The sequence below is a fragment of the Nematolebias whitei genome, chromosome 2 (assembly GCF_014905685.2).
Source record: "Nematolebias whitei isolate Nwh7 chromosome 2, NemWhi1, whole genome shotgun sequence".
NCBI lineage: Eukaryota > Metazoa > Chordata > Actinopteri > Cyprinodontiformes > Rivulidae > Nematolebias > Nematolebias whitei.
Window position 1 is genome coordinate 46,863,009 of NC_056499.1, and position 24,493 is coordinate 46,887,501.

Below are 24,493 nucleotides of genomic sequence, written 5' to 3' on the forward strand. Positions count from 1 at the left end.
TATATATATATATATATATATATATATATATATATATATATATATATCACTATACTATATTAAACTCACTAGCCTCAAAGTTCTCCCCTGAGATTAATAAAATATCCATTCATTCATCCATCTATCCATCCATGGGCAGCTGTGACTGAGTGGTTAGAGCAGTCGTCCTCCAATGCAAAATTTGGGGGTTTGAATCCACCAGCAGTCACATGCCAAAGTGTCCCTGGGCAAGACACTGAACCCCTCGTTGTCTCTGATGTGTGTCCCATCGGTGTATGAATGTGATAAAGCTCTGATTATTCTCTTTAGAATGATTTGTTCAATTTGCTTTGTAGAGATCTAGTATAGAGCTGTATGAATGGGTACATGAGGCACAGATTGTGTTGTAAAGTTCTTTGAGTATCTTGATCAGATAGGAAGGTGCTATTTAAGTACAGTCCATTTACCATCTGACTTTATAGTGAATGTGATGATATTTCAAACACACCTCAGTTAATGCATCCTTCTTTCTAAACTTTTTGTGAAACCAGGGGCAATTAATAAAATGTTCCATAGCAGTGAGTGGCAGTATGGAGTGCTGCTCAGCACATCTGATTGTACGGTCCTATTCTCATTAGTGGAGTGTAGCTAAAAGCAGGGATAAAAAGCTAACTTGATAAAGCATTCGTTCAGACATGTGTTAAGGATGCACAAAGAGTGGTGCAAGAGGGCCTCACCTGAAGATTTGGAAGAAAAAAACATAGGTTTTGCTCTTTAAATAAACAGATTTGAGGCTTGAATCCTTTAAAGTCCCATTTAAGGGTTAAATTAAGCATCCCGGTTATTTTTCTTTTTATTCTGTCTGTGAAATTCTTTGTGCCAGAAAAGATGCAGACCTTCAGTTTTTGGGGCTTAATTCAGACGAGTCAGACCAAAGCAAACAGCTCTTTTGATTATTTCTTTTCATTCCTTATCGGTTCTCTGCGTTGTTTGTCAGAAATGAAAGTTTAATACGTTCAAAACTGCTTTTTCTTTTTCTTCTTTTTTTTATTTAGTTCTTTTTCAATTAACTTGCCGACCTGGAGGTGTAGTCTTTGTACAAGGAAAGAAAACTCTTACGAGGACACTGTTTTGGAATGCCTTAAATGACTGACACACGTGCGCGCGCACACACACACACACACAATGAAGTGTGTTCATTCCATTTTCAGATCACCCTGTCCTGTTTGAAATTTGTAGGGAAAAGAATTGTAGCCCAGGTCCTTGGAGCAGAGCTAGAAAATGAAACCTCGCCGTCCATTATTGTCACTAAAGAGAGCTCACTTATTTCCCAGAGATATTATCGTGCCCCCTGCCTTCCTCACTCCTTTTTCTTTTCCTCCCTCCCCCTTCTTACATTGTTCGTCAGGATCAAGTTCACGGAGGTCGAGGCTGGAGGAGGGTAATGAGACCCATGTCCCTGTGAGTCGGGGCAGGTTGAATGGGTCTTGGCCCCTGCCCCCATACTGCCTCTTTGAATAGAACCCAGATTCCCCCTTTCTTTAGTAGTCTGGTCTCCAGTTACTCCAGACCTGCATTTCTTCCTGGCAGATCCATATTTCAAAGATTCTATGTTCACGAGTTCATGTTCGCATAACTCATCGCTGCTTCTTCCATTTTTGATGTGCTTGAGCCATGTGCAGCTTTAAGTCTGTTTTACTGCACCTACTTTCAGACTCTGCGCAGTCCAGACTCCTCACAGATATCTAAAGCATTCTGTGTGGCATCTCGGTGGACAGTTTTCCTGGATTTATTTACCTGAATCAGTGTATGATAACAGTAGCTTCTATAAATTTCACTTGAAACTGAAGAAAGCTATCATAAATCAATTGGGAAAATTGCCACACTTCGAATTTGATTACTTAATTGGTAATTTGCTTCTTTCTAGGAAAAATGTGCATCTTGCAATTCAGTAGTCCCTCGCTACTTCATGGTTCGTTTATCGCGGACTCGCTCTATCACGGTTTTTCAAAATAAGATTGGACATGACACACAACTGGCTGATTGATGGATGAGCCTCACAGTCAACATGGATTTTTTATTTAAAATAAATTATTTTAAATTATTTAGCACCTGCTGGACTTTTGTGCAGCCCGTACTGCAGTATAAACTTCCTGCTGTAGCTGATCAGCTGTCCTCTATGCATGATTAACTGTTCTCCGTGCAGAGCGGAGAAGTGGGTGTGGCCTAGAGCAGAGGCGGCAGGGAGCTGAAATCATGACATTCTGTTCTCTTTTAGAGTGTTTAGAGTTTAGAAACATTGTTTACAGTATTGCAAGACTGTGGGAAGAGTTTAAAACACCTTAACATAGATCTATATAAATAATAAAATAAACTACTACTTGTACTACTATTCCTACTTCACGGTTTTTCACATCGCGGGGCTTCAGGGTACAGATCCCCCACGATAAATGAAGGACTACTGTACACTTTTGTCCCAAACAAAGTTTAGCTACTAATGAACAAGCAGTTATGTTCCCCTTCCCTGAGAGATTTGAGTTGTGAATGTTTGTAGTTTTAGAGATGAGTGTTTTTCTGGACTGGAATTGGAACAGGGAATTTAAGTAAATTTAATGTTTTTGGTGCAAGATATTCTAGTGGGCAGGAATTGCACTGTGTATAAGAATGAAGGATTCTAACAAATAGAGGGAGATATTTTATCCACCACCAGGAGCACTGGCAAAGCCCAGGTGTGGCCAGTGGTGGCCTTGGCCACCATAAATTAATCTTCAGCCACTCCAATCATTTGAGGAAACTACACTTTTAACCAACGTAAATGCTAAAAAGCATAGTTTCCTCAAATGATAGAGATAAGTTAAGATAAGTTAAGATAAGATAAGATAAGATAAGATAAGATAAGATAGAACTTTATCAATCCCGCAGGAAATTGTTGTGCCAGTTTTATTACAAAGGAACATACACAAGTTTTTTTCAAGACAAGTTTTTGTTTTTAACTTTTTTGATCATACACAAGGAATCACACAAGATATAAAAAACAACAGAGAATATAAAAGTACCAACAATCCAGTTCTAAGACAGGTCAGGTGCAGACAGAAACATTAAAGAGTTTATTGTAATACAGGATTAATTTTATTGTCCTATGTGCAGAAAGGGGAAGAGTTGAAAAGCTTGATAGCCACAGGGGGGGAGGACTTCCTGTGTTGTTCTATGGAGCACCTCAGTGTCTCAGTCTACAACTGAAGGTGCTGCAGTAAGAGTCCAGGGTGTCATGCAGGGGATGTGACGTGTTGTTCAGGATCTGGAGCAGTTTCCTCAGCATCCTCTGCTCAGACACCTCTGTCAGAGACTGCAGGTCCACTCCCAGAACTGAGCCAGCTCTCCTGATGAGTTTATTGAGTCTGTTGGCATCAGCTTTCTTCACCCTGCTGCCCCAGCACACCACAGCATACACAAAGACACTGGAGACCACCGAGTGAATCATCAACAACAATTTTATTTTTCAAAGTTTATTTTGTGAGCAGCATGTGGATGACCATTTATGGTGGTGTGTTGGTGCAGAGGTTAGAGAAGGCGAGTCTGTGATCGGAGGGTCGTTGGTTCAACTCCCTGGACCGACAACATCAAAATGTGGGTTGGAAAGGTGAAGCACCCATACCTGTCTCCGCTCACATTCGTCCCACTCTGGGCCCTTGAGCAAGGCCCTTAACCCCCACCATCTGCTCCCCCGGGTGCCCTAGATAGCAGCTCTCTGCTCCACACAGAGGGCTGTGGTAGCTCGGTGTCTGTGGTTGCGTCAGGAAGGACATATAAATAATTGCCATTAGGGATGAACAATATTGGATTTTTGGCCGATGTTGATGTTTTATATACTTTCCTATGTCAGAACATAGCCCTCTTATTTACAAACTGGATTCCAAAAAGGTTGGGACACTAATCAAATTGTGAATAAAAGAGGATCACCAATTCCACCATTGTTACACAGAAAGATAGTGCAGCAATACCAGAATGGTGTTACCCAGCGTAAAATAGCAAAGACTTTTAAGTTATCATCATCAGCCGTGCATAACATCATCAAAAAATTCAGAGAATCTGGAGCAGTCGCTGTGCGTAAGGGTCAAGGCCTTAAAACTCTACTGGATGCTCGTGACCTCCGGACCCTTAAACGTCACTGCACCTCAAACAGGAACGCCACTGTCAAGGAAATAACAGAATGGGCTCAGGAATACTTCCAGAAAGCATTGTCAGTGAACACAATCCACCGTGCCATCCGCCGTTGCCAGCTGAAACTCTACAGTGCAAAGAGGAAGCTATTTCTAAGCAAGCTCCACAAGCTCAGACGTTTGCACTGGGCCAGGGGTCATTTAAAATGGAGTGTGGCAAAATGGAAGACTGTTCTGTGATCAGATGAGTCACGATTTGAAGTTCTTTATGGAACACTGGGACGCCATGTCATCCGGACCAGAGAGGACTAGGATAGCCCAAGTTGTTATCAACGCTCCGTTCAGAAGCCTGCATCACTGATGGTATGGGGTTGCATGAGCGCTTGTGGCATGGGCAGCTTGCATGTCTGCAAAGGCACCATTAATGCAGAGAACTATGTTCAGGTTCTAGAACAACATATGCTCCCATCTAGACGTCAGCTCTTTCAGGGAAGACCCTGCATTTTTCAACACGATGATGCCAGACCACATTCTGCAGCAATCACAACATCATGGCTACGTAGGAGAATGATCCGGGTACTGAAATGGCCAGCCTGCAGTCCAGATCTTTCACCTATAGAGAACATTTGGCGCATCGTAAAGAGGAAGGTGCGACAAAGAAGGCCCAAGACGATTGAACAGTTAGAGGTCTGTATTAGACATGAATGGGAGAGCATTCCTATTTCTAAACTTGAGAAACTGGTCTCCTCTGTCCCCAGACGTCTGTTGAGTGTTGTAAGAAGAAGGGGGGATGCCACACAGTGGGAAAAATGGACTTGTCCCAACTTTTTTGGGATTTGTTGATGCCATGAAATTTGGAAACAACTGATTTTTCCCTTAAAATGATACATTCTCTCAGTTTAAACTTTTGATCTGTGATTTGTTTCTATTCTGAATAAAATATTAGATGTTGGCACCTCCACATCATTGAATTCAGTTTTTATTCACAATTTGTTTAGTGTCCCAACTTTTTTGAAATCCGGTTTGTAGGTTTATTTGCTACAAAAATTGTGCAACAGCTGTAAGAGCTGGTGAAATATATTCAGTAACAGCCATATGATATGCATAGCACTTTAACTTATATTAAATGAAAAGTGTTAAATGTTATTTATTAGCATTAGTCACCTGCGATGCTGTCTCACTTGTGGAGGCTTGTTCCAGGTTCCTAGCTGCAGTGTGGGATCCTCTGCACTCCTGTGCATGAAGAACAGCCTTTATAAGTTAAAAGTTTTTGTCTATCCATTGTGCTGTAAGACTAATCATGCTAATGGGGCTAACACGACGTCCAAGTGTCTGTGGTAAAACTCACCCAACAAGTTGTGCTATTATCGACCATTAGCTTCTCAATGACGTCGGAAATGACGGCTTATAACTCGAGTAACGCTACTTCGGAACTATATCTCAGACTGCGGACGATGTAGCGAGTCTCAACGTAGTCCATAAATCTTCCGAATCCAACATCCTCGCCAACGAAAAATAAAACTTCCACACCGCCGACATTTTGAATTTTACTGTCTGCCGTGAGATCAGGTAGGCGCACGTGACATCATCGCGTTGTGTTGCAACATCATCACGTTGTGCTGCCGCGGCAAGTGAAAACAGCACCTTTTATATCGGCGAGTTGATTTAATGGAATAACCGATGTCCGATATTGAAATTAAATGCTAACATCGGCTGATACAGATGCCATGCAGATAATATCGTGCATCCCTTATTGCCATGTCTTCACGCAAGTTAGTTCACTGAAGAAGGGAGTAGCCAAAAGAAGAAAAAAAAATAAACTTTAGATGACCATTTCTTGAGCTTTAATTTTTCAGCTGATGTTAAATGTTGAACATTAAATTTAACACCTGATAATGTTTCTGCTGTTTATATGTGTTGGTGTTCTTCATTTAGTTGAGTAGCAGCTCTCAACTCGCACACATCAATGTATAACTCTTGCACACGCACTCTCAGTTATCGTGGTCTTTTGATGGGTTTATGTTGTTCTGATCCAGGTCCAGCTGCTGGGGGGGTTGAGTCTGTTGCAGGGTGGAGGTTAAAACATGTCTCTTAGATGTAATGATGGTAGAGGATACACTTTGAACCTTTCTGCTTTTATTTGATTTCCTGCTACAATGTAGGGCATCGGCCTCTTTTCAGTTATCTACTCCACCCCAATTTATTTTCTGTGCTGTCAGACCTGAATGCAGTGAAGAGCTGTGAGCTGTTGTTGCTGAACAGCTGTGGTTGTTTTATATTAGCAGCCTACTGGTGAAAACTGCAACTGGCTGCATCCCAGCATGGCAACAAACCTCAGGGAGGTGTTGTGTGTGTCTTCGTGCATCTGTGTGGATAAGTGAGCGTGGACCAGGCCCGTCCCCGTGGCTGTAGCCTTTCCTAAGAGGGCTAAGTCTCGTGGCTAACCCTTAGTGCTTCGGCGTTTGGCAGCACGGCTGCAGCAGAATTAATCCATTCCACACTCCATCAGTCACTGGGTGCAGGTGATTAATGCTGCAACAGCATGCACACACTCGCACTCACCGACACTCACACCAACAAGGCCCCTTCACCCCTGTGACTTCTACCTCCATCCCCAAAGTTTGCAAAGGTGGCCTTGGTGTTGAGAGGCCATTTGTCAAAAGCTGGTCAGAGTCTCCACTTGGCTCCTTTTAATAAGGCTACCTGGGCCCTGGGATTACAGATACACACACATAGCCGTGCACTCTGCTGTGCACATACTCCTGCTGCCCCGAGTGTCAGGTGGTGTGTCCCGCGGGGCTTATAAAAGTCCCATTAACATGGCCCTCCTCATTGGTTCTGACAGGTTGATCAATTAGACCCCTCCTCCTTATGACCCGGGGCCGCTGCGACTCAGAGGTCAGACACGATGGATCGCCGGACCTTCACACCGCGCTCCCTCCCTGCTCCTCCTGGCTTCTTGATGCCGGTCTCAGCGCGGCTCGTTTGGGCCGGTGCTCGGCGTCGGGCGGATGTCTCAGCAGCACAGAGGAAGAGACTCATACTTTACCAGTGACAGTCCACACACAGTCCTGAGTCTTCCTTCTTAACTCGTCATGTTCCAGTGTAACTTGTTGCAACATATATTCCCTGTTGGGTTGTAGCTTCTGATCCTCACTCCAAAACAAACCTCAGTCGTACTTGATGAAAAAAATAAGTAATTAGAACAGAGCAAATATGTTTATGGTAATAGTTGTTGCAGTCATGTGATTCTCAGGATTATCATATGAAGCGTGATTTCTGCTGATTTGTCTGCTTCTTTGTTTTGTAACTTTGGACCAGTCTGCCCCCCAACATCAGACAGGCATCTTCACTTCCTGTGTTTAAATTTAAAAACACGTTTTCCCTGAGTGTGAGTTGTTTTAGTAATTCATTGTTTTGTGTTTTATGTTTGTTTTCTTATGATGCTTTTAATTTTTTTTTTTGTTTTGTTCTTTTTATTTCTGCCATCATCTTTTATTGTTCATCACTTTGGTAACTGTTTTTAAATATGCTTTATAAATAAATTTGACTCGCTTTGACTTAAAGCTAGCAGTTTCTCCTGTGGTGCTGCAGCCATGTTTTTAATGTACTGATTAGGGATGTGCAATATGGCATAAAATTCATATCACGATATGTACTGTATTGTGAAGGGTGGCGATAACGATATAATATCACAATATGTTTTTTTGTATGAAACTTGCAATAGGAATGAAAAAAAAAGCATAGCGTGTCCTTTTGCCATCATTTATTTTGAAAACTGCTATACCACAAAATAATCTCAATTAAGAAAATTCCACTACTAGGTCCAGAGAGTTTTTAAATAATTAACAAATCAAGTATTAGGCTTCATTCTTGTAGTGCAAAACAGTGCAAAAGATATCAAATGTAGTTTTAGCCATATGTTTTAAACAAAAAAACATGTTGTTAACTCAACAGTTTCCAGTCTTACTTAATAAATGAACAGCAACAGAGCAGCAAGTGAACACTGAAACACTTCACCCTCCAAACCTCTAGTGGGCGCCTCCTTCCGCTTTAAGGAGAGCTGACACAAAATGGCAACCAGTTTCCTCTGTGGCTTTGACCAGAGGATCTCGCAGTAAAATCACACCACACAGCATTATTTTTACAGATCAGAGAGCAGGTTTCTCTAAAGCTGACCAACGCTTACTTAAACTTTCGACGGGAAAAAAAAAAAAAAACTTTCGACAGAACACAGCGTGTTGCGCATACGTCTGAATACTAGCCGGCTGTAGTTAGCTTGGAGCATCGCTACTTAGCTCTTGAAGAAAAGACTTGAACACCACTTACGCACAGTTTTCAACTAAAAAAAGTAATGATTAAACGGACAACTCCGATTTTACTTGAGACACAGCATTACTGTGGTTAGCCTGTAGAAGACAGATCTCTATCGTAGGCTAAATGTCTATCGTTTCTACCGTGTACCATTGATATCACACATTCCTAGTACGGATGAACCTTTGTTCATTCGCTCCACACCAGTTTCTAATTTGACTCAAAACATTAATGCAAATGGACAAATAAAGAAATCAGCGTTTTTTTTTCTATATCATTAGTTGAATTCTTGGTATAAATATGATTTGAACACACCTGAAGGTGAATGGTCATTTTTTTCTGGCCACTGTTATTTATCAAACTTTAAACTTTCCTGTTTGCAGTGTTTACATTTGTGTTAATAAATCATCAATATGTTGTTTTTGATGTTTGTTTTTAACATGAATTCAGACTTTACAGTTGGTTTAGAAAGCATCCTGATTGTTGTGAAGTCTGTATGTCGAGTGAAACCGAACAAGAGGAGGCTGTGAGGCTAGGCCTGTCGCGATAAACAAGAAACCAATTAATCGCATGATAAATTAAAATTATCAACCTCATTTTCATTGACTGACTTCTTTTTTTTATGTCTCTCTCATTCTACTGAAGACCCTGGATGACAAAAGGCTAAACTCCGGTGCTCTTCACTGACCGCTCTCTTTCTCTTTTCTCTTTAAAATCTGTTTTAATGATCCAAAATCACATTTTTGGATCATTAAAAGCAGCTAAGCTGAGAAGCTAAGCTATGAGCTAAGCTAAGAGACTGACCTCGGAATAAAACTTTCTTGTCGAGCTCCAAAATTCACGGTTAAAACCTGTGCCTTTTTGTAAAAAGTTGTTTTTCACTACAAAAAGAAGCTGAGAACTTGTTTACTGATTTTTTATTTTTTTTTATTAAAAGCTTTATGTAACAAATGCTATGCTAAAGAGCTCAAACCACCTAGTGTCCACCATGTCAGCCCATGTCACGTCAAGAGCCCTCCCTCCCATTTTTCTTAGAGACACGCTGCTCAACTATCCATCCTTCAGTTCAGTCAAACTGCCATCAGGTGGTCAAAAATAGTACTACACTCCAAACAAAACATTTCTTCTAAAATGTGACGATGAATTATTGTTAAATTTCAAACATTATTATCGTTTATCGCAATAATTTCTAAGACAATTAATCGCCTAGCAAAATTTGTTATTGTGACAGGCCTATGTGAGGCTGTGCTGTTTGCTCAACAGTCAGCTCTGTGTGTGTGTGATGGGGGTGGGGGGTGCTGGGGGTTATTGGGAGGAAGTATTTGATGGGATGAATAAAGCAGCAGGTAAGAGAGAGACTCTTGGTTAAATTTACTGGAAACAGTTTAACTTTTGTAAAAACAAATGACCACATTAGAACATTTATATTATCAGGATATTGGGTGGGGGTCAGAGGCTAGGTGGGCCTGTGATTGGAAGGCCACTGTTCAACTCCCTGGGCCAACAACATTAAAATGTGTGTGTGTGTGTGGGGGGGGGGGGGGGGGGGGGGAAGCACCCACATCTGCCTCCACCCACATCTGCCTCCACCCTCATTTGCCCCACTCTGGCCCTTAACCCCCACCCTCTGCTCCCCCGGGCGCACTAGATGGCAGCTCTCTGCTCCACACAGAGGGCTGTGGGAGCTCGGTGGTCCGAGGAAGGACATCCGGCGTAAAAACAACCACCCAGTCTTTGTGCGAGTTAGTTCACTGTGGCGACCCCTGAAGACGAGAGCAGCCGAAAGAAGAAGATATATTATCAGGATGTAAACGTATTAAGAATAGACTTCAATGAAACAGCTCCTCTTAATAATTTCAGATTTTCTTTTTACCTTGAAGTAAATGAAGCAAATCCAAGCTGCTTGAAAATGTTTGTCCAAAACTCACTGTTCAAATGTAGTTTTACAAATCTACTAAAGTACTGAACAATGAAAAGAAAAGTTTTAGTCTGGGACTTTCTCACAAACTATTTCAGAGTTGTAGTTTCTGTGCAGCCCCAGAATAAACAGCTGTCATTAAACAACAAAAACAAGTAAACAACAGACCCATAAACTTTTTAAAATTCATCTGATCTTACCTCTTCTGTTGGTTGTTGACTTCAGGTTGTGATGGATTTTCCTAAAGCTTCAGCTTCCTGAAACATGTGGCAACAGATCATGCTCCCAAGGATGTGGCAATCCTGAGATGATCTTCAAAAACCAAATGAATTGTTTTACATTATATACAATTATTGCCAGAGATAAAATCAGTTAACACAAAGACATAAAGTTCTTTTGAGGCTGTTTATTGTTAAATGGTTTGAGTTTAATGGACGAGGATGACTCGCTGGGACGAAGCCTGGAAAAGGAACAGCCGAAAGAAGATCAGATTAAATCTGTTAACTTTCTCTTTGTTTTTATTCCTTCTTCATGTTCTTGTATCTATACCTAGACGTGCCCATCTGTTCACGGTTGACTCGTGCAGGTAAAGTCAAAGTTGCATTTTTAAAATGTTCAAGTCTCGTTTAGTTTTCGTCCGAGTGGCTGGAAGGCGTTTTGTGTAAATACATTGTGGAGAAACTGTCCGGGATGGATCTCCTTTAGGTAATCTTCTCTAATCCCTCCACCCTGATCACACAAACAAAGGTTCTGTTTGACATGACGGCTAACTTACTGGATTACTAAACTAAGCTGTGTTTCTGAGTGGATGCCACTCGTAAACAGACCTGAACTGTTAAATAGGATGAAGATGCAGCAAGAACTGAATCTTAGACGTTGGGATTTATTCTGCAGCCTTTTCCTCGTCGTCACATAATCCAATGCTTTCTCACGATATTTGAGTTGTCCGGGAAATATAAAATGATAAAAGTACAAGCTGACTGAAATTTCACAAAATACAGAATCCTTACACTTATTATAATAAGTTCAGAATATCCATTTAGTCTTCAACAGATTTGTAAAACTTTATAGATCCTGATACAAAAACGTCTAGAGCCGATTCAGTGAGGTGTTAAAATAATCCATTAAACAAGGGAGGAAGGCGTAATGAGAAAAAGTGTTCAGGTTGTGTGCGTAGCGTTAAAGGGCCACCCCGCAGCCCGTCCAGGGACCCAGAGAGAGCTGCTCGAGGGAGCAGAGGGTTAAAAGTGGTGTCGCGCCCGCAGAGACGCTGAGCCGCCGTCCTAATGATGTCCACCGGCCTAATTGAATATTGACGTTCTGCACACGAAGGCTAAATGGCTTCTGTCTGCTTTACCTCCGCTGCAGGCCATCACTGCACATTTTTAACCCTTAGCACTGCTTTGGGTGGGGGGTCGCTAAATGTTCCTGTTACCAAGGTTACCAGCTTTTTGTCCATTTGATGCAGACGTTTTTTTTAAAAAGAGTGTGCCCGTTGCAGTGAGCCGCAGACGTTCCTCGATGCATCACGTTGTGATTCTTCTGCTTCACTCCCGTCTGTTCTGGCTCTGCGTCACAGAAACAGCTGAAAGTTTAAATCTGTTTTTCTCTTTCAACCCCTCCCCTCCTCTTTCTCTCCTCGCCTCCTTCCATCTTCTTCCACTTCTGCTTCTATTTCAGTGACGGTGCGTTCACGTCCCTCGGTGCTAGCCTCTAGACGTTGACACTCTGTTGCTACGGCGACACTCTCCAGATGGCAAGTGTCGAGGCAGGACGGGGCTCTGCTGGTCCGAGCACGCACCGCTTCACGTGCACTCGGGGTGCAGACAGCGGCAGCAGAACGCCGTGCTCGCCCCTGTGAGGCGCGGTGTAATAAAGCCCGTGTCACGGCCACGCAGGAAACAATCCCTCCTTTATGCCACCGGGACGTCGTTAATCTCGGCGGAGGTTTACAAATGCGTTCGCTTGGAAGGTATATTTCATACGCCGGCGGCCGACAATGGGGCCATTGTGGCGACGAGCTGTTGCACCCGCTCTGCATTCAGTCAGGACCTTTTGGCGGGCTCTGGATCCACAGCTCATGTCATGGGGGGTGGGGGGGGGGGGTCATCTCCCAGATGAATGTGTTTATCCCGTGAAACACAAAGTAAAATTAAGGCTCCAGCTGTTTATTTATTTTTGCCACAAGGACCCGTGATTTATTTTTTGGGAATGAGTGGACGCGTTCGGCCATTTTTCACCGTTCGTTCTCGTTGCCATTAGTCAAACCTGGAGGCAGATGAATAGCCCGCTGGTTGTTTCTGTGTGCAGCCAGCCGACGAGGCCGGCTCTGCTCTAATTCACTGTTTCCAGAGTTCCTGTGCACGGCCGCCGCAGCTATTTCCATCTGAAAAGTGACGAGCCTTCTCAATAATCCATTAGACTTCCATTAGCTGCGATTTGTGTGATTAGTTCTAATTAATCAGTTCAGTCTGTGGCCTTCACTCCCCCGTGCGCGCCTCACATTTCATTTTTAACCTCATTTCTCAGCTCTCCACCGAGCGAGAGAACGAGGCGACGGCTGAGCGAGAAAATCAAAGAGCGAGCGTCAGGTCTGCCGCCGCCTCGCAGTCCGGGCGCGCCAACGTTCAACAGCCTGAGCGGCTGCTTAAAGTGCATCGTGAACCCGTTTCACTCACCCCTTGGAATTAACGCGGGTTATTTGTTTATTTTTGGTGGTGATTTAATGTTTTTGTGTGTTTTCAAACGAACCAGAGGGGATTGTGAGCGCATGTTGAACACATCTCCAGCCTCTGGTTAGCTCCACTCGGCCCTCTCCTCTGGCGCGCTCGGCATCGATCGGCGCCGGAGCGTTCATCCTTCACTGTAACACAACCTATTGATGTTTGTGGAGCCCTGATTTCCCCTCGGTCAGATACCATCCGCAGTGCCATCGTTAAGTGACTGGGAGCTAAAGTCAGCGGTCCGTCTCCAAACGACCCGTGCATAATGAAGCCCAAATCTTTTCATCAACAGCTCCTCCCCTCCCTGCTGCTGACCTCAAATTAAAATGGAGTTCTTCTGAGTTTGCGGCTGCAGGTCAGCTCATGTACTGAGGTATTATGTGATGATAATCTGTCTTCCTTTCCTCTCTTGTCAGACGTTTTCAGTCGTTGCACCATTGTGACGAATGAAAACTCAATTTATCAGGCGGTCTCCACTCGAGCTCTTCTTCTCCCCTCAGTTTCTACGACTTCTGCTCCTGGATGTGACCTCTGCACTGTTCACTTTATTTTCTCATCTGTTTTAATTCCCTGAATCCCTCCATCCATTCATCTGCTCAGGCGGTCGGAGGCTTTCTTTGTGTCTGCCGCAGGAAGCTGAGAAGCTGCCTGTCACCCCAGAGAGGCAGACCCATCCAGGCAGCTGGAGCTGGCCCGGCTGCTGTCACTCAATCTTCAGACGGGGAGCAGAGGGAGAGGGGGGTTGACACACGATGTGGCTCCCTGCTGTTTAGAAATTCACTTCTAGCAGGCCCAGACAGTCAGCGGTTCAGTTTTAACTTGTAAAATTAATTTTATTCGGCTGTGATTGCTGGAACGTGAAGCACTTCACCTTCAACCAGGCGCTCGCAGTTCGTGGATGACTTGTCATGGCACTGAAAGATCAACCTTGCTTTTAATTATAACCTGTTCCATCATGTGAACTTCATGAGAAGCATCACTCCTGTTTCTTGTGTTGTTTTGGTTTCAAGATGTAAAATAGAGAAGATGAACACATTTATCAAATGATTAGAGTTCACAGTGCACTGGCACAATACATGCAGTTATCACACAACCTGTTTAGATCTTTGGAGCAGGTTTTTGTCCCGTCATGCAGCGAAGAGGGACATTGAAATACCCTCCCTCCGTCCACGTTGTGAGCATAACATGAGAAATTAGTGAAGTTATGAGTTATAATTTAGATCCTTATTTACTGTTTCTTTTTACACTTTATAGTTTTGCTTTTATGGGTGTAACTGGGACCTTAAGTACATAATTTCATTCCACCTTATGTACCACATGTGACGCGAATGACAATAAACTTGACTTGAACTTAAGATTTTCATTTCTGTGTGTGGTGAGGGTGAGCAATGTGGCTCAAATATAATATCGTGATAATTTAGAGCATTCTGACGATATTGATAAATTGTGTGATTAACAACAACAACACCAAAAAACAAATCATATTCATTTCACAAAATTAACTTAACACAATGCTTTGCAGTAATATTACTAATAATATTACTAATAAACTAAAAAACAAGGGTTAATTTTACAGAAATTACTTTATTTAGTCAAGTATTCAGTCTCCAAGTATAAAAACAAAAAAATAAAAATGATCCTTGTGTTTTTAGATTGAAAACGTCTGCACAAAATATAGATCAATAAATCACCACAAAAACTAAAGTGCAGGTGAAGTTTCCCAAAATAACTGAATCAAATGAAGCTTAAGATCTGTTGAGCATAAATGTAACAAAATATATGTTGTCTTTAAATGAGCTCTAACTTCCAGAACTTGTAACAAGGTGATCATGTGACCCTGAAGCTTGTGGTGTTTCAGCTTCCTCTGTTCCTGCACGAATCATTCATTTCTCTGATGCTCTGTCTCTGATCACAGGACTCTGTTCTTCATCCATGGACTCTGGAACTAAGAGACAGACCTGTGTGTTGTTTGTTTTTAGCTAGCTAGCGCAGCTAATCAGCATTACACCAGTACCGACAGGTGGGGGTGGTGCACAGTTTGGTTCTGTAGTTCGGCGCACTCGGTTCTGTTAACGGGGCGGGCGCTTGTATAATGGTGGGAGAAACACTGACACATTTACGTCATGAAATTAGCATATCATGATTTAATTTATTTTCCCGGACAAGCTTTTTTTACCGGTATTATCATGAATGATATGATTATGGCCCAGCCCTCGTGTGTGGCTACGTCTAGGCAGAATAAAGGTCACTGTCACAAATTGGGTTGTCACGTCAAAATCCAAGATGGCCACCACCATATTTATGTATATATATATATATATATATATATATATATATATATATATACATAAATAAATATAGATAGATAAATATAGATATATACAGTGCCTTGTGAAAGTATTTGGCCCCCTTGACCTTTTCAACCTTTTGCCACATTTCAGGCTTCAAACATAAAGATATAAAATTTTATTTTTTTGTGAAGAATCAACAACAAGTGGGACACAATCGTGAAATGGAATGAAATTTATTGGATGTGTCAAACTTTTTTAACAAATAAAAAACTAAAAAGTGGGGTGTGCAATATTATTGGGCCTCTTTACTTTCAGTGCAGCAAACTCACTCCAGAAGTTCAGTGAGGATCTGTGAATGATCCAATGTTGTCCCAAATGACTGATGATGATAAATAGAATCCACCTGTGTGAAATCAAGTCTCTGTATAAATGCACCTGCTCTGTGATAGTCTCAGGGTTCTGTTCAAAGCGCAGAGAGCATCATGAAGACCAAGGAACACATCAGGCAGGTCCAAGATACTGTTGTGGAGAAGTTTAAAGCCAGATCAGTTTTGTTGTGTGTTTCCTTGACTGATGAAGTCTTCTGGATCGAAGGCGAAACGTTTCAGCACAAAAAAAAGAAACTGTCCGGATGACCTGACTGAAAAACGTTGGTTTTCTCACACTACTTTGTGCACACCACAGCACACATTTTATTTCAACTAATTAAAGTACCTCTGAGCAGTCAGTGTCTTACCTGCAGCAGACAGGAGTCAGAGGGACTTAAGTTTGAAGAATTGTGGGAAATCTCTACTGGGGAGTGACGTTAGAATAGATTCCCATCATTTCACACAGCTCAAACAACGCACCGTGAGTGGATTTTATTTAGTATAAATAAGCACATTCTCTGTAGATGAGTTTGATGTGGAATAAAAGTTAAAGTAAAGCCTGACCTGTTCTCCAGACTTTTAAAGACTTGAGTAGTTTTAGATGGTGGAAATTCAATTTTAGGTTGACCCTCTGGAGTTCTCCCTGATTCTCCAAACTGAGATCATTCTGTTCTCTATCTGCTGCAGAGAAGATACTGACTGCTTATACTCACTTAACATAACCAGCTTTTAAATAAAATTTAAAAAATGAACAGTTCCTTTAAAACGTTTCAGCAATCAGACATGATTTATGAACAGCAAATAAAACGCAAAGGTCGAACTTTTTAAATCTTTTTCCATCTTGTAGTTTTTATTTAGTCATAAAGTGTAAAATAAAAGCCCGTTGTGTTTATTGCTTCTGGACATGCTTGTTGATGTATGCCATGATAATAATAATGGAGTGACTGATGCTAATGTGACCCCCCCGTGTCTCTGCAGGACTCCGTGGTTTAACGGCTGGGGGTTCAACCTGCCTCGGGGTCAGTCTCTGCTGGATAAATGGAACCTCGTCCCCGAGGGCATCGACATCCTGATGACCCACGGACCTCCGCTCGGTGAGTCCAATTAACCAATCACAGCCCCTCGTTGTTCTACGAGCCCAAGTTGTGCCTCATTATTCCAAGTCTGGCTGAAGCAGCTCCACGGAGCCAGGTGTGTGTGGGACCGAGAGCCTTCAGCACCTTGTCAACACTGTTTTCCATCTAAACTCAATATTGGTGTTTGATTTTATAAAAAATGTACATATGTTAGATTTTATTTAGGTTTTCGTCGCAGCGTGATTAGAATTTCCTCCTGGCTGTTTGGGTCCCAGTTGTTTTTTCTTCTCCTCTCTTGCTTGCTTTTTATTTATTTATTTTCTCCTCGGCGCTCTCCATCTGGCTTTATTGAGTGATTTCCTTCGCTTTTTGCCTACGGAGAGTTGCTGCTGCTTCTGGAGCAGCCGCTGTGGCTGTTTGATTGCATGGAAACTCGATTTTGCAGCAGTGTGACAGACACTGCAAACGACTGGAGAGGGAGCGTACAAGAGGATGGCAGTGCTGGGGGGGTGGGTGGGGGGGACTAGGAAGACCGACAGTAAGGAGGGGGAGTCGAGGCTGCTCAAGTCTGGAAGAGACATGAGGAAGGGGGTTCATCTGAGTTTAGATTAAAAGGCAGGCATGGGGGTTTCTCCAACATGGCTTAGTTTTTGAGCTTCTGGTTTAGAAAAGTCATTAAATGTGTAGAAACAGGAAAAAGTCCCGGTAGAATCTATAAACAAACTTGATGCAAACATTTGTCACAACTGTGACCTAATAAACATGTTGACAGTCACTATTTTATATATATATATATATATATATATATATATATATATATATATATATATATATATATATACACATTTTTTTTAATGTATATATTTTTTATATATTAGTATTTATATATTTTAAGGCTTTATAAACACTTCCCACACTCTGCAATGTTCTGAACTCTTAAGCCTACGTCATTTTAACAACATATGTACAGTACTGTATATGTAGCTACTAAATTTTACTCGGGGTGGTGGCAGTGGGCTCCAGGTGGAGCGCCGGACCTACTGCAGCGCACGTCCCACTCAAAAGTCCTTGTGGGCCAGCTGCCAGCGCTCAAGATTCACAGATGGGTCTGGAGGTCCAGTTCTGGTCCAGTTCTGGTCTGGTTCGGTGGGTTCCAAGCGGCTCTGCATCCGCTGGGCACCAAAGTCACTGTAACAAATGCCAAACTTTTTCGGATAAGATCCAAACATTCCCTCTACGTCTTTCAGCAGAAGAAAATGAAGCTTCTGGGTGGGGCACTGTTGGCTTCTGGGAAATGTAGTCTTTCTGAGCGGGGATACGGTGTAGATTTATTCAAAGAAAACTACAAAATGGCAGTGCCTGTCTGAAGTATTTATTTTTTCTAAAACTTTTTACTGTACAGTATCCCGTACTACAGTCCCAATCACGTGAGTAATATTAAAGTTGACAATCATGTGTCCTGTACAAGTTTTTTTCTTTTGTTCAATCTTACTTTGAAAATCCGCGAAAGAGCGAGTCTGCGAAAGTTGAACCGCCAAGTAACGAGTGACTACTGTAATAGTTATGTAGAGGACATTATGGACATGATATGCCATGAGCAGCGAGTTTAATAAAAACTGAGAAAGCTGAAATTTCCCCTTTAAGAGAAAATTTTGTGTTTGGTCGACTGCCATGTACTCCCTTTAAAAGAAAATGGAAACAAAGAACTGTCGTCCTCTTTTATTAACTTCACACAAATGACAAACTAAACTAGACCCAGATCAATTTATTTATTTTAAATTAATTATACTTATTGCACAGAATATTACAGATTTTATGTGGTTGTGCTCTGTGTAAGGTGGATCACCTGATAAGCTGATCTTGGTTAATAATTAGCTGCTTAGTAGCGTCTGCAGAGAGCCTGCATAGGCTGTATGTATTTCACCTGCTAATATGCTAACTGTTGTAGCTTGTAACAAACGCTTGTTTCTAAATAGTATAAACATTGTATTCTTTTTAATGAACAAAGAAGTTTAGAGCAATTCCCCCTCAACTACACCTAGGAACAATAGGTTCAGTAACAGAGAAGGGAAATACTTTTTTTTATTTAATTGTATTAAATATGCCCTGTCTTATCTCCTCTTTAAGCAATTATATCTTCTTCTTCTTTTGGCTTTTCCCTCGTCAGAGGTCTCCACCGCAAGTCATCCGCCTCCATCTCACTCTGTCCTCATTCCAACTACCTCCATGTCTTCTCTGACTGCATCCACATATCTGATCCCCCTCCACCTGTGGAGCATATCCACTGACAACATTTAGCGTCAGACCTTTTACTTCTACCATCAGACACATCACACTATCTGACACTCTTTTCACCTCTACTACATTCTTTGCTAACTCCTCCTTCAGGACCACCCCTACTCCATTTCTCTTTCTATCCACACCATGGTAAAACAGTTTGAACCCTGAGCCAATGCTGTGAGCATTGCTGACCTTCCACTTGGTCTCTTGGACACATAAAACATCTACCTTCCTTCTCTGCATCACGTCAGCCAGCTCTCTACCTTTGCCTGTCACTGTCCCACGTTTAGAGTGTCCATCCTCAGTCCTTTCCTCTTCTCCCTCAGTCTCCTGACACGTTTCCCTCCTCGTGGCACACTATTTGTCAACAGCACTGGTGGCTGGTTGTTAACCCGGGCCTCAACTAATCCTGTATGGTGTCACTTTGATGAACTCGCATTATAGTTTTGACAAAAGTGTTTTACGTCAGATGCCCTTCCTGACACAACCCTCACCATTTACTTGTGCTTGGGACCAGCACAACAGATGCACTGGCTTGTGCTCCTTAGTGGCTGGTTAGAAGCATTTACTGTGTACCTAGTGGTGCTAAAAGTTATATTTGAATTAGTTTAAGTGTGCAGCTGCTCACCGTGCTAACACTAAAACATATTCAGTAATCGAAAAGAGCAGATTTTCATTTGATGCATTGAAATATATGAGACTGAAGTTCAGAGAATAAATAAGTGCACCTTCAGTGAATGACAGACTCTGAACCAGACGTTAAATTGATTTAATGTTGGGATTTCAGCAGCACTTGAGTTGACTAAAGCTGCTTGAAACTGTACGTACCTTTTTGTAGTTAATACAAATTCAATATATTCATTTTATATTTAATGATGACACCTAGCAAGGCCATACTGAATTTCTGAATCTGCATGGGCCCAAGAAGCTAATCGACAAGTTTCTCGCAGAATAAATCAATTATCCCTTACATTTTTCAGACAGTGAGGTAATTAAGATGGTTTTGTCTTAGTACTGACAGTTTATATAAGTGTGATCTGTGCTGGCAGACTGAGTCACAATGAAGAAATGCTCAATATAGAGGGTTTTTACATTCATCTTCTCAAAACCTTCACAATGATACATTGTTGTTTGGTTTTTTATTTGTGAGTTTATAACCTGGCAACAAGATAGTTTTGTTCCAGTTTGAATAGTCAAGGTGTTGTTGTTGTTGTTGTTGTTGTTGTTGTTGTTGTTGTTGTTGTTGTTGTTGTTGTTGTTTGAAGGGGGATGCCTCAGCTTCACTGTAACACCAACCATTATACGGAGGGATCCAGCTGTCAGCAGAAAATAAATAAATCCATTTAAAGTAATTTATAAGAGTTTAAAGACAAAGCATTATTTCTGAAAATATACCTGTCAGAGAACTTTGGTTTAAAGGTTGATTATAAGGATTATAAACTATTCTGGTTGCTGGGATCAATAGATGGTGTCTTTATGGATAAATTATCACCACAGTCTAAATGACAGCAACAATCAGTATATCCCTTACTCAGCACCGCAGCCTGAACTCTTTCACGTTTTGCCACTGGGGGGTCACATATTGTGTTAAGATCGTGACACATTTAGGAAACGTGTGTTTGCTTTTGATTTCTCAACTTTTATTAAAATAATCAACAAACAGATGTTATGAATATGTTTGCAGGTTTCAGAGACTGGGTTCCTAAAGAGCTGCAGCGGGTCGGCTGCGTGGAGCTGCTTAACACGGTCCAGAAGAGGGTCCGACCCAAACTTCATGCCTTCGGAGGCATACATGAAGGTACTGGAAACTTTGCAAACCTTTATCACGTTCAGAACCGTTCAGAAAGAAAAAACTAAACTTACTTTTCTTTTGGATGAGAGACGAAACGTTTCTACCTTTTTTTTGTTTGTTTTGCTTTGTTTTGTTTTTTGAATGTCCAGAGGACCAGACTTAACGTTTTTGGATTTTTCTACCTGGATTATTGAGCATGCATCAGGATACTTTTCCTTACTGTTGCACAAAGTAGGACATTTCTTTCTGTGACAACAAAAACCTAATATGAGATTGGGTCGTACTCAGAGTTCTGTAGTAATCATGAAATCATTTGAAAATGAGATTCTTGGATCCAGTTCGTCGGTCATGCAGAACCACAATCTTTGTTCTGATCAGAGACCTTGACATTTAAAGATGGGCAATAATTTTTGACATTTTAAGGTACAAGAAGTAATATTTTATGTGACTAGTCTGTATAATCAAAACCATGGGTGTGACATCAATTATATGTGACGGGGACATGTCCCCCTCATAGTTAAAAAATATTGGTTTGGACATCCCCCCACACACACACACACACACACACACACATTTACCATGAAATATTAGTTCACCCTGTTTCTATTGCTTCATGAACAAATCCATCCCACTTGATTAATAAGAGAATACTCGAACCATTAAAAATCCACTCCAGGTTTTCCTGGTTACCTACAACAACTCACCACACGGCATGCAGTGGTTCCTCGAGGTCACTTGCTCTCATCTCTCTGGGGGTGTTTTCTGTGGACGGAGCGCGGGGAGGAGGGGGAGACACCATTGTGTTTCACGCTAGATTAGTGCTATGTTAGTGCCGGCAGTTATTGACTAGGATGGGAGGGGGTTAGGAAGCGTGAGAGAAGCAGAGCACTATGTCTGTAGCATCTTAGCTAGCATGTCTGTATTGCATGCCGTTAGCTTAGCACTGCATTAGTACCAGCAGTTATCGACCAAGGTAGGGGGCAGTTAGGATGTGTGAGAGAAGCAGAGCGTGCTCTATTCACACAAGGAGAGCTGTTGGTCAGGCTACTTCTTATTGCTCTCTAAAATAGTTATTGAATCAAGTGTTTATACATGTACGTAAACATAGACGTTTAACAACCCATTAAAATACACCAGAATGCAGGAAATTGCATCTACTTTATTCAAAGTTTTCTGGGGGAGGACCCCCAGACCCCCTACCCACCCACTAGTGTGCCCACCCCCCCATACAAATTTTGCTGACTAGCTCTTTCCCAGTTTTTCAAAATAAGATTGGACATGACACGCAATTGGCATCTATATATTTAAAATTCCATGTTTTTCTTCATCATTTGATGTATTTGCACTCATTGTGTCTACTTTTATTTTTCAATTTAGAAATGTGGCTTTGTTCCTTGTATACAGATTATTTTATTTTAGCTTTGATTTAAAGTGTAATTCTTGTTTTGTGATGTGTACATCTGTGGGTTAGAATAAAGTTGAACTAAAGTCTGTAGCTCTTCTTTAAACATATTTGAGGGAAATATTCCTGAGAGATCCAATAATTTTGTCTTTTTATGATTTTTCAACGGATTATTTAATAAAGTCAAACTGAAAACAGGATTTCATGATAAAGCTGGCACGTTTATTTATTTTTAATCTTCACTGATTTAAAAAAAAACATTATTTTTTATACATAAAATGTTTTTTTAAAAATGTTTCCACCCTCTGTCCCAAACCCGTCCCGGTCCACCCGTCTGCCAGGGCTCAGATTCCAGCCTTTGTGAGCACGCGAGGCCGAGGCCCAGACCCTGGCCTCGCGTGCTTCAACAGGTCGGCAGCTCGTATAATCTTCCACGGTGACTCCACTTGCTCTGAATTTTGTCGTCGGTCACCAAACAAAAAAACGCCTGCACTTCAGCGTTAAACACGGTGTTGTCATTATTGTTTTTAAATTCTTTAAAATAGACCCAGCCGCTGCTCCAAGTTCAGAGTAATTGCAAATGGCGGATCGGTGTTTTGAAGCGTTTCTGAGAGCTCCAGTGACTCTGCCCCGACCAATCAGTGACCGACAGTGTTCTGACGTCACGTTTTGCTACCTGCTCGGCCCGGTTGGAACCACAGAGCCAAGGGTTCTGAAAAAAGGGACCAGTTCTACGTACCGTTACTAATGGAAAAGCCTTGGAACCGTGCTGAGTTGAGTCGTGCTGGAAAAGGGCATGAGTGTGCTGTACTGGTGCAGAGTTCTCACTAAATGTGTAATTCAGTACATTTACGTCTGCGTTTAAAAAACATGTTTTAAGTTAATTCTGCACTGTTTTTATGTATCGGATCGGTATCGACTGATACTAAACACCAGGTATCGGAAGTGAAAAAGTGGATTGGTGCATTTTTACTAAAAAACATTCCAGTTGCTCAACACTGAATGAAATGAGTTGGATGAGTGAAATAAACAAGTGGTAATTGATGAAAACTTCACTGTTTCCTGTCCCAGGTTATGGGATCATGACGGACGGCTACACGACGTTCATCAACGCGTCCACCTGCACCGTCAGCTTCCAACCCACCAACCCCCCCATCGTGTTCGACCTGCCCAACCCCTCCAGCTCCTGAGACCAGAAGACCGGGGCTGAGGACTGTCTCAAACAAATAAACTACTTCTTTTCTATAAATATTTCGATTTTTAAAAAAAAAAAGTGTTTCTTTGCGGGAAGGGGGGAGGTCGTCTGGGAGCTTTAAAGGAGAATACCGGTGTTTCGTTTTTCTTTTCTAAACTGTGCCAACGGTGCAGGTTTCCTGCTCAGACCCACAGAGTGTGGAAAACAATGAAGGAGGCGAGTTAATCCATGAAGAAGCCTGCTTTGATCAGGTAAGAGTTTTACTGTCAGCCAGTCTTCGTCTCACGCTCCTTCGTCTCCTGTCAGCTACAGGAAGAGCTGATCCTTTAAAAACACGATGCCTTAGTGCAGAACGCCAGACGGAAGCAGAGGAACAACCTCTGCAACTTTTCACCACAGCAAACAACAGAATGTTTCTGTTCACGTGAGTCGGGCTCACACCAGTATTCTCCTTTTCTCTGAGGTTTTGTGGTTAAACAATCTTGCTCTTGATAAATATTGGTCAGAACTGTAAAATAATTGATGCTTTGTGAATTTGTACAATTGCTTTACGTTTGGTTTGGCCAGACGATATGTTGTCTCATGTTTATTTTAGTCTTTTTGATTTCTCGTCAGTTCTTTTTTTTTTGGCTGACAGGGACGCTGCCTTAAACTAGCTTTAATGTTCTCAGCTAGAGCCCCTCTCTCTGCAAGCTCAGAGGAAAGTCCTTATTTATTACCCATCATCCCCGCAGAACAACACCTGACCAATGCAGGGACGGAAAGCTATCAGTTACAGCCAGATTTTTTTCACTTTCCATCACCCCTTCATGGATCTCTCATCTAATTTGGAAATGTGTGTATAAAAATATATAAATTATATAAACATCTGTACGAAAAGTTATTTGACGGAAGAAAAAAGACTAAAAAGGTGCATTTTTTCCTTGTATCTTTAACGCTCTCATCAAACGTTCATTGCGATTTTTTTTTGTTGTAACAACTCTTTATGTAGGAGT

General features: G+C 41.8%; 1 protein-coding gene across 1 annotated transcript in view; it reads left to right on the top strand.

Annotated features, from left to right (window-relative positions):
- The window catches only part of LOC119424515 (metallophosphoesterase MPPED2), a 139,748-nt gene extending 116,255 nt beyond the window's left edge, over positions 1 to 23,493 (top strand). The window contains exons 5-7 of the mRNA XM_037692002.1: positions 16,732 to 16,847; positions 20,794 to 20,907; positions 23,375 to 23,493. Of these exons, the coding sequence (XP_037547930.1) occupies positions 16,732 to 16,847; positions 20,794 to 20,907; positions 23,375 to 23,493 (349 nt within the window). The remainder of the gene's footprint in view (positions 1 to 16,731; positions 16,848 to 20,793; positions 20,908 to 23,374) is intronic.
- The last annotated feature ends 1,000 nt before the right edge of the window (positions 23,494 to 24,493 follow it).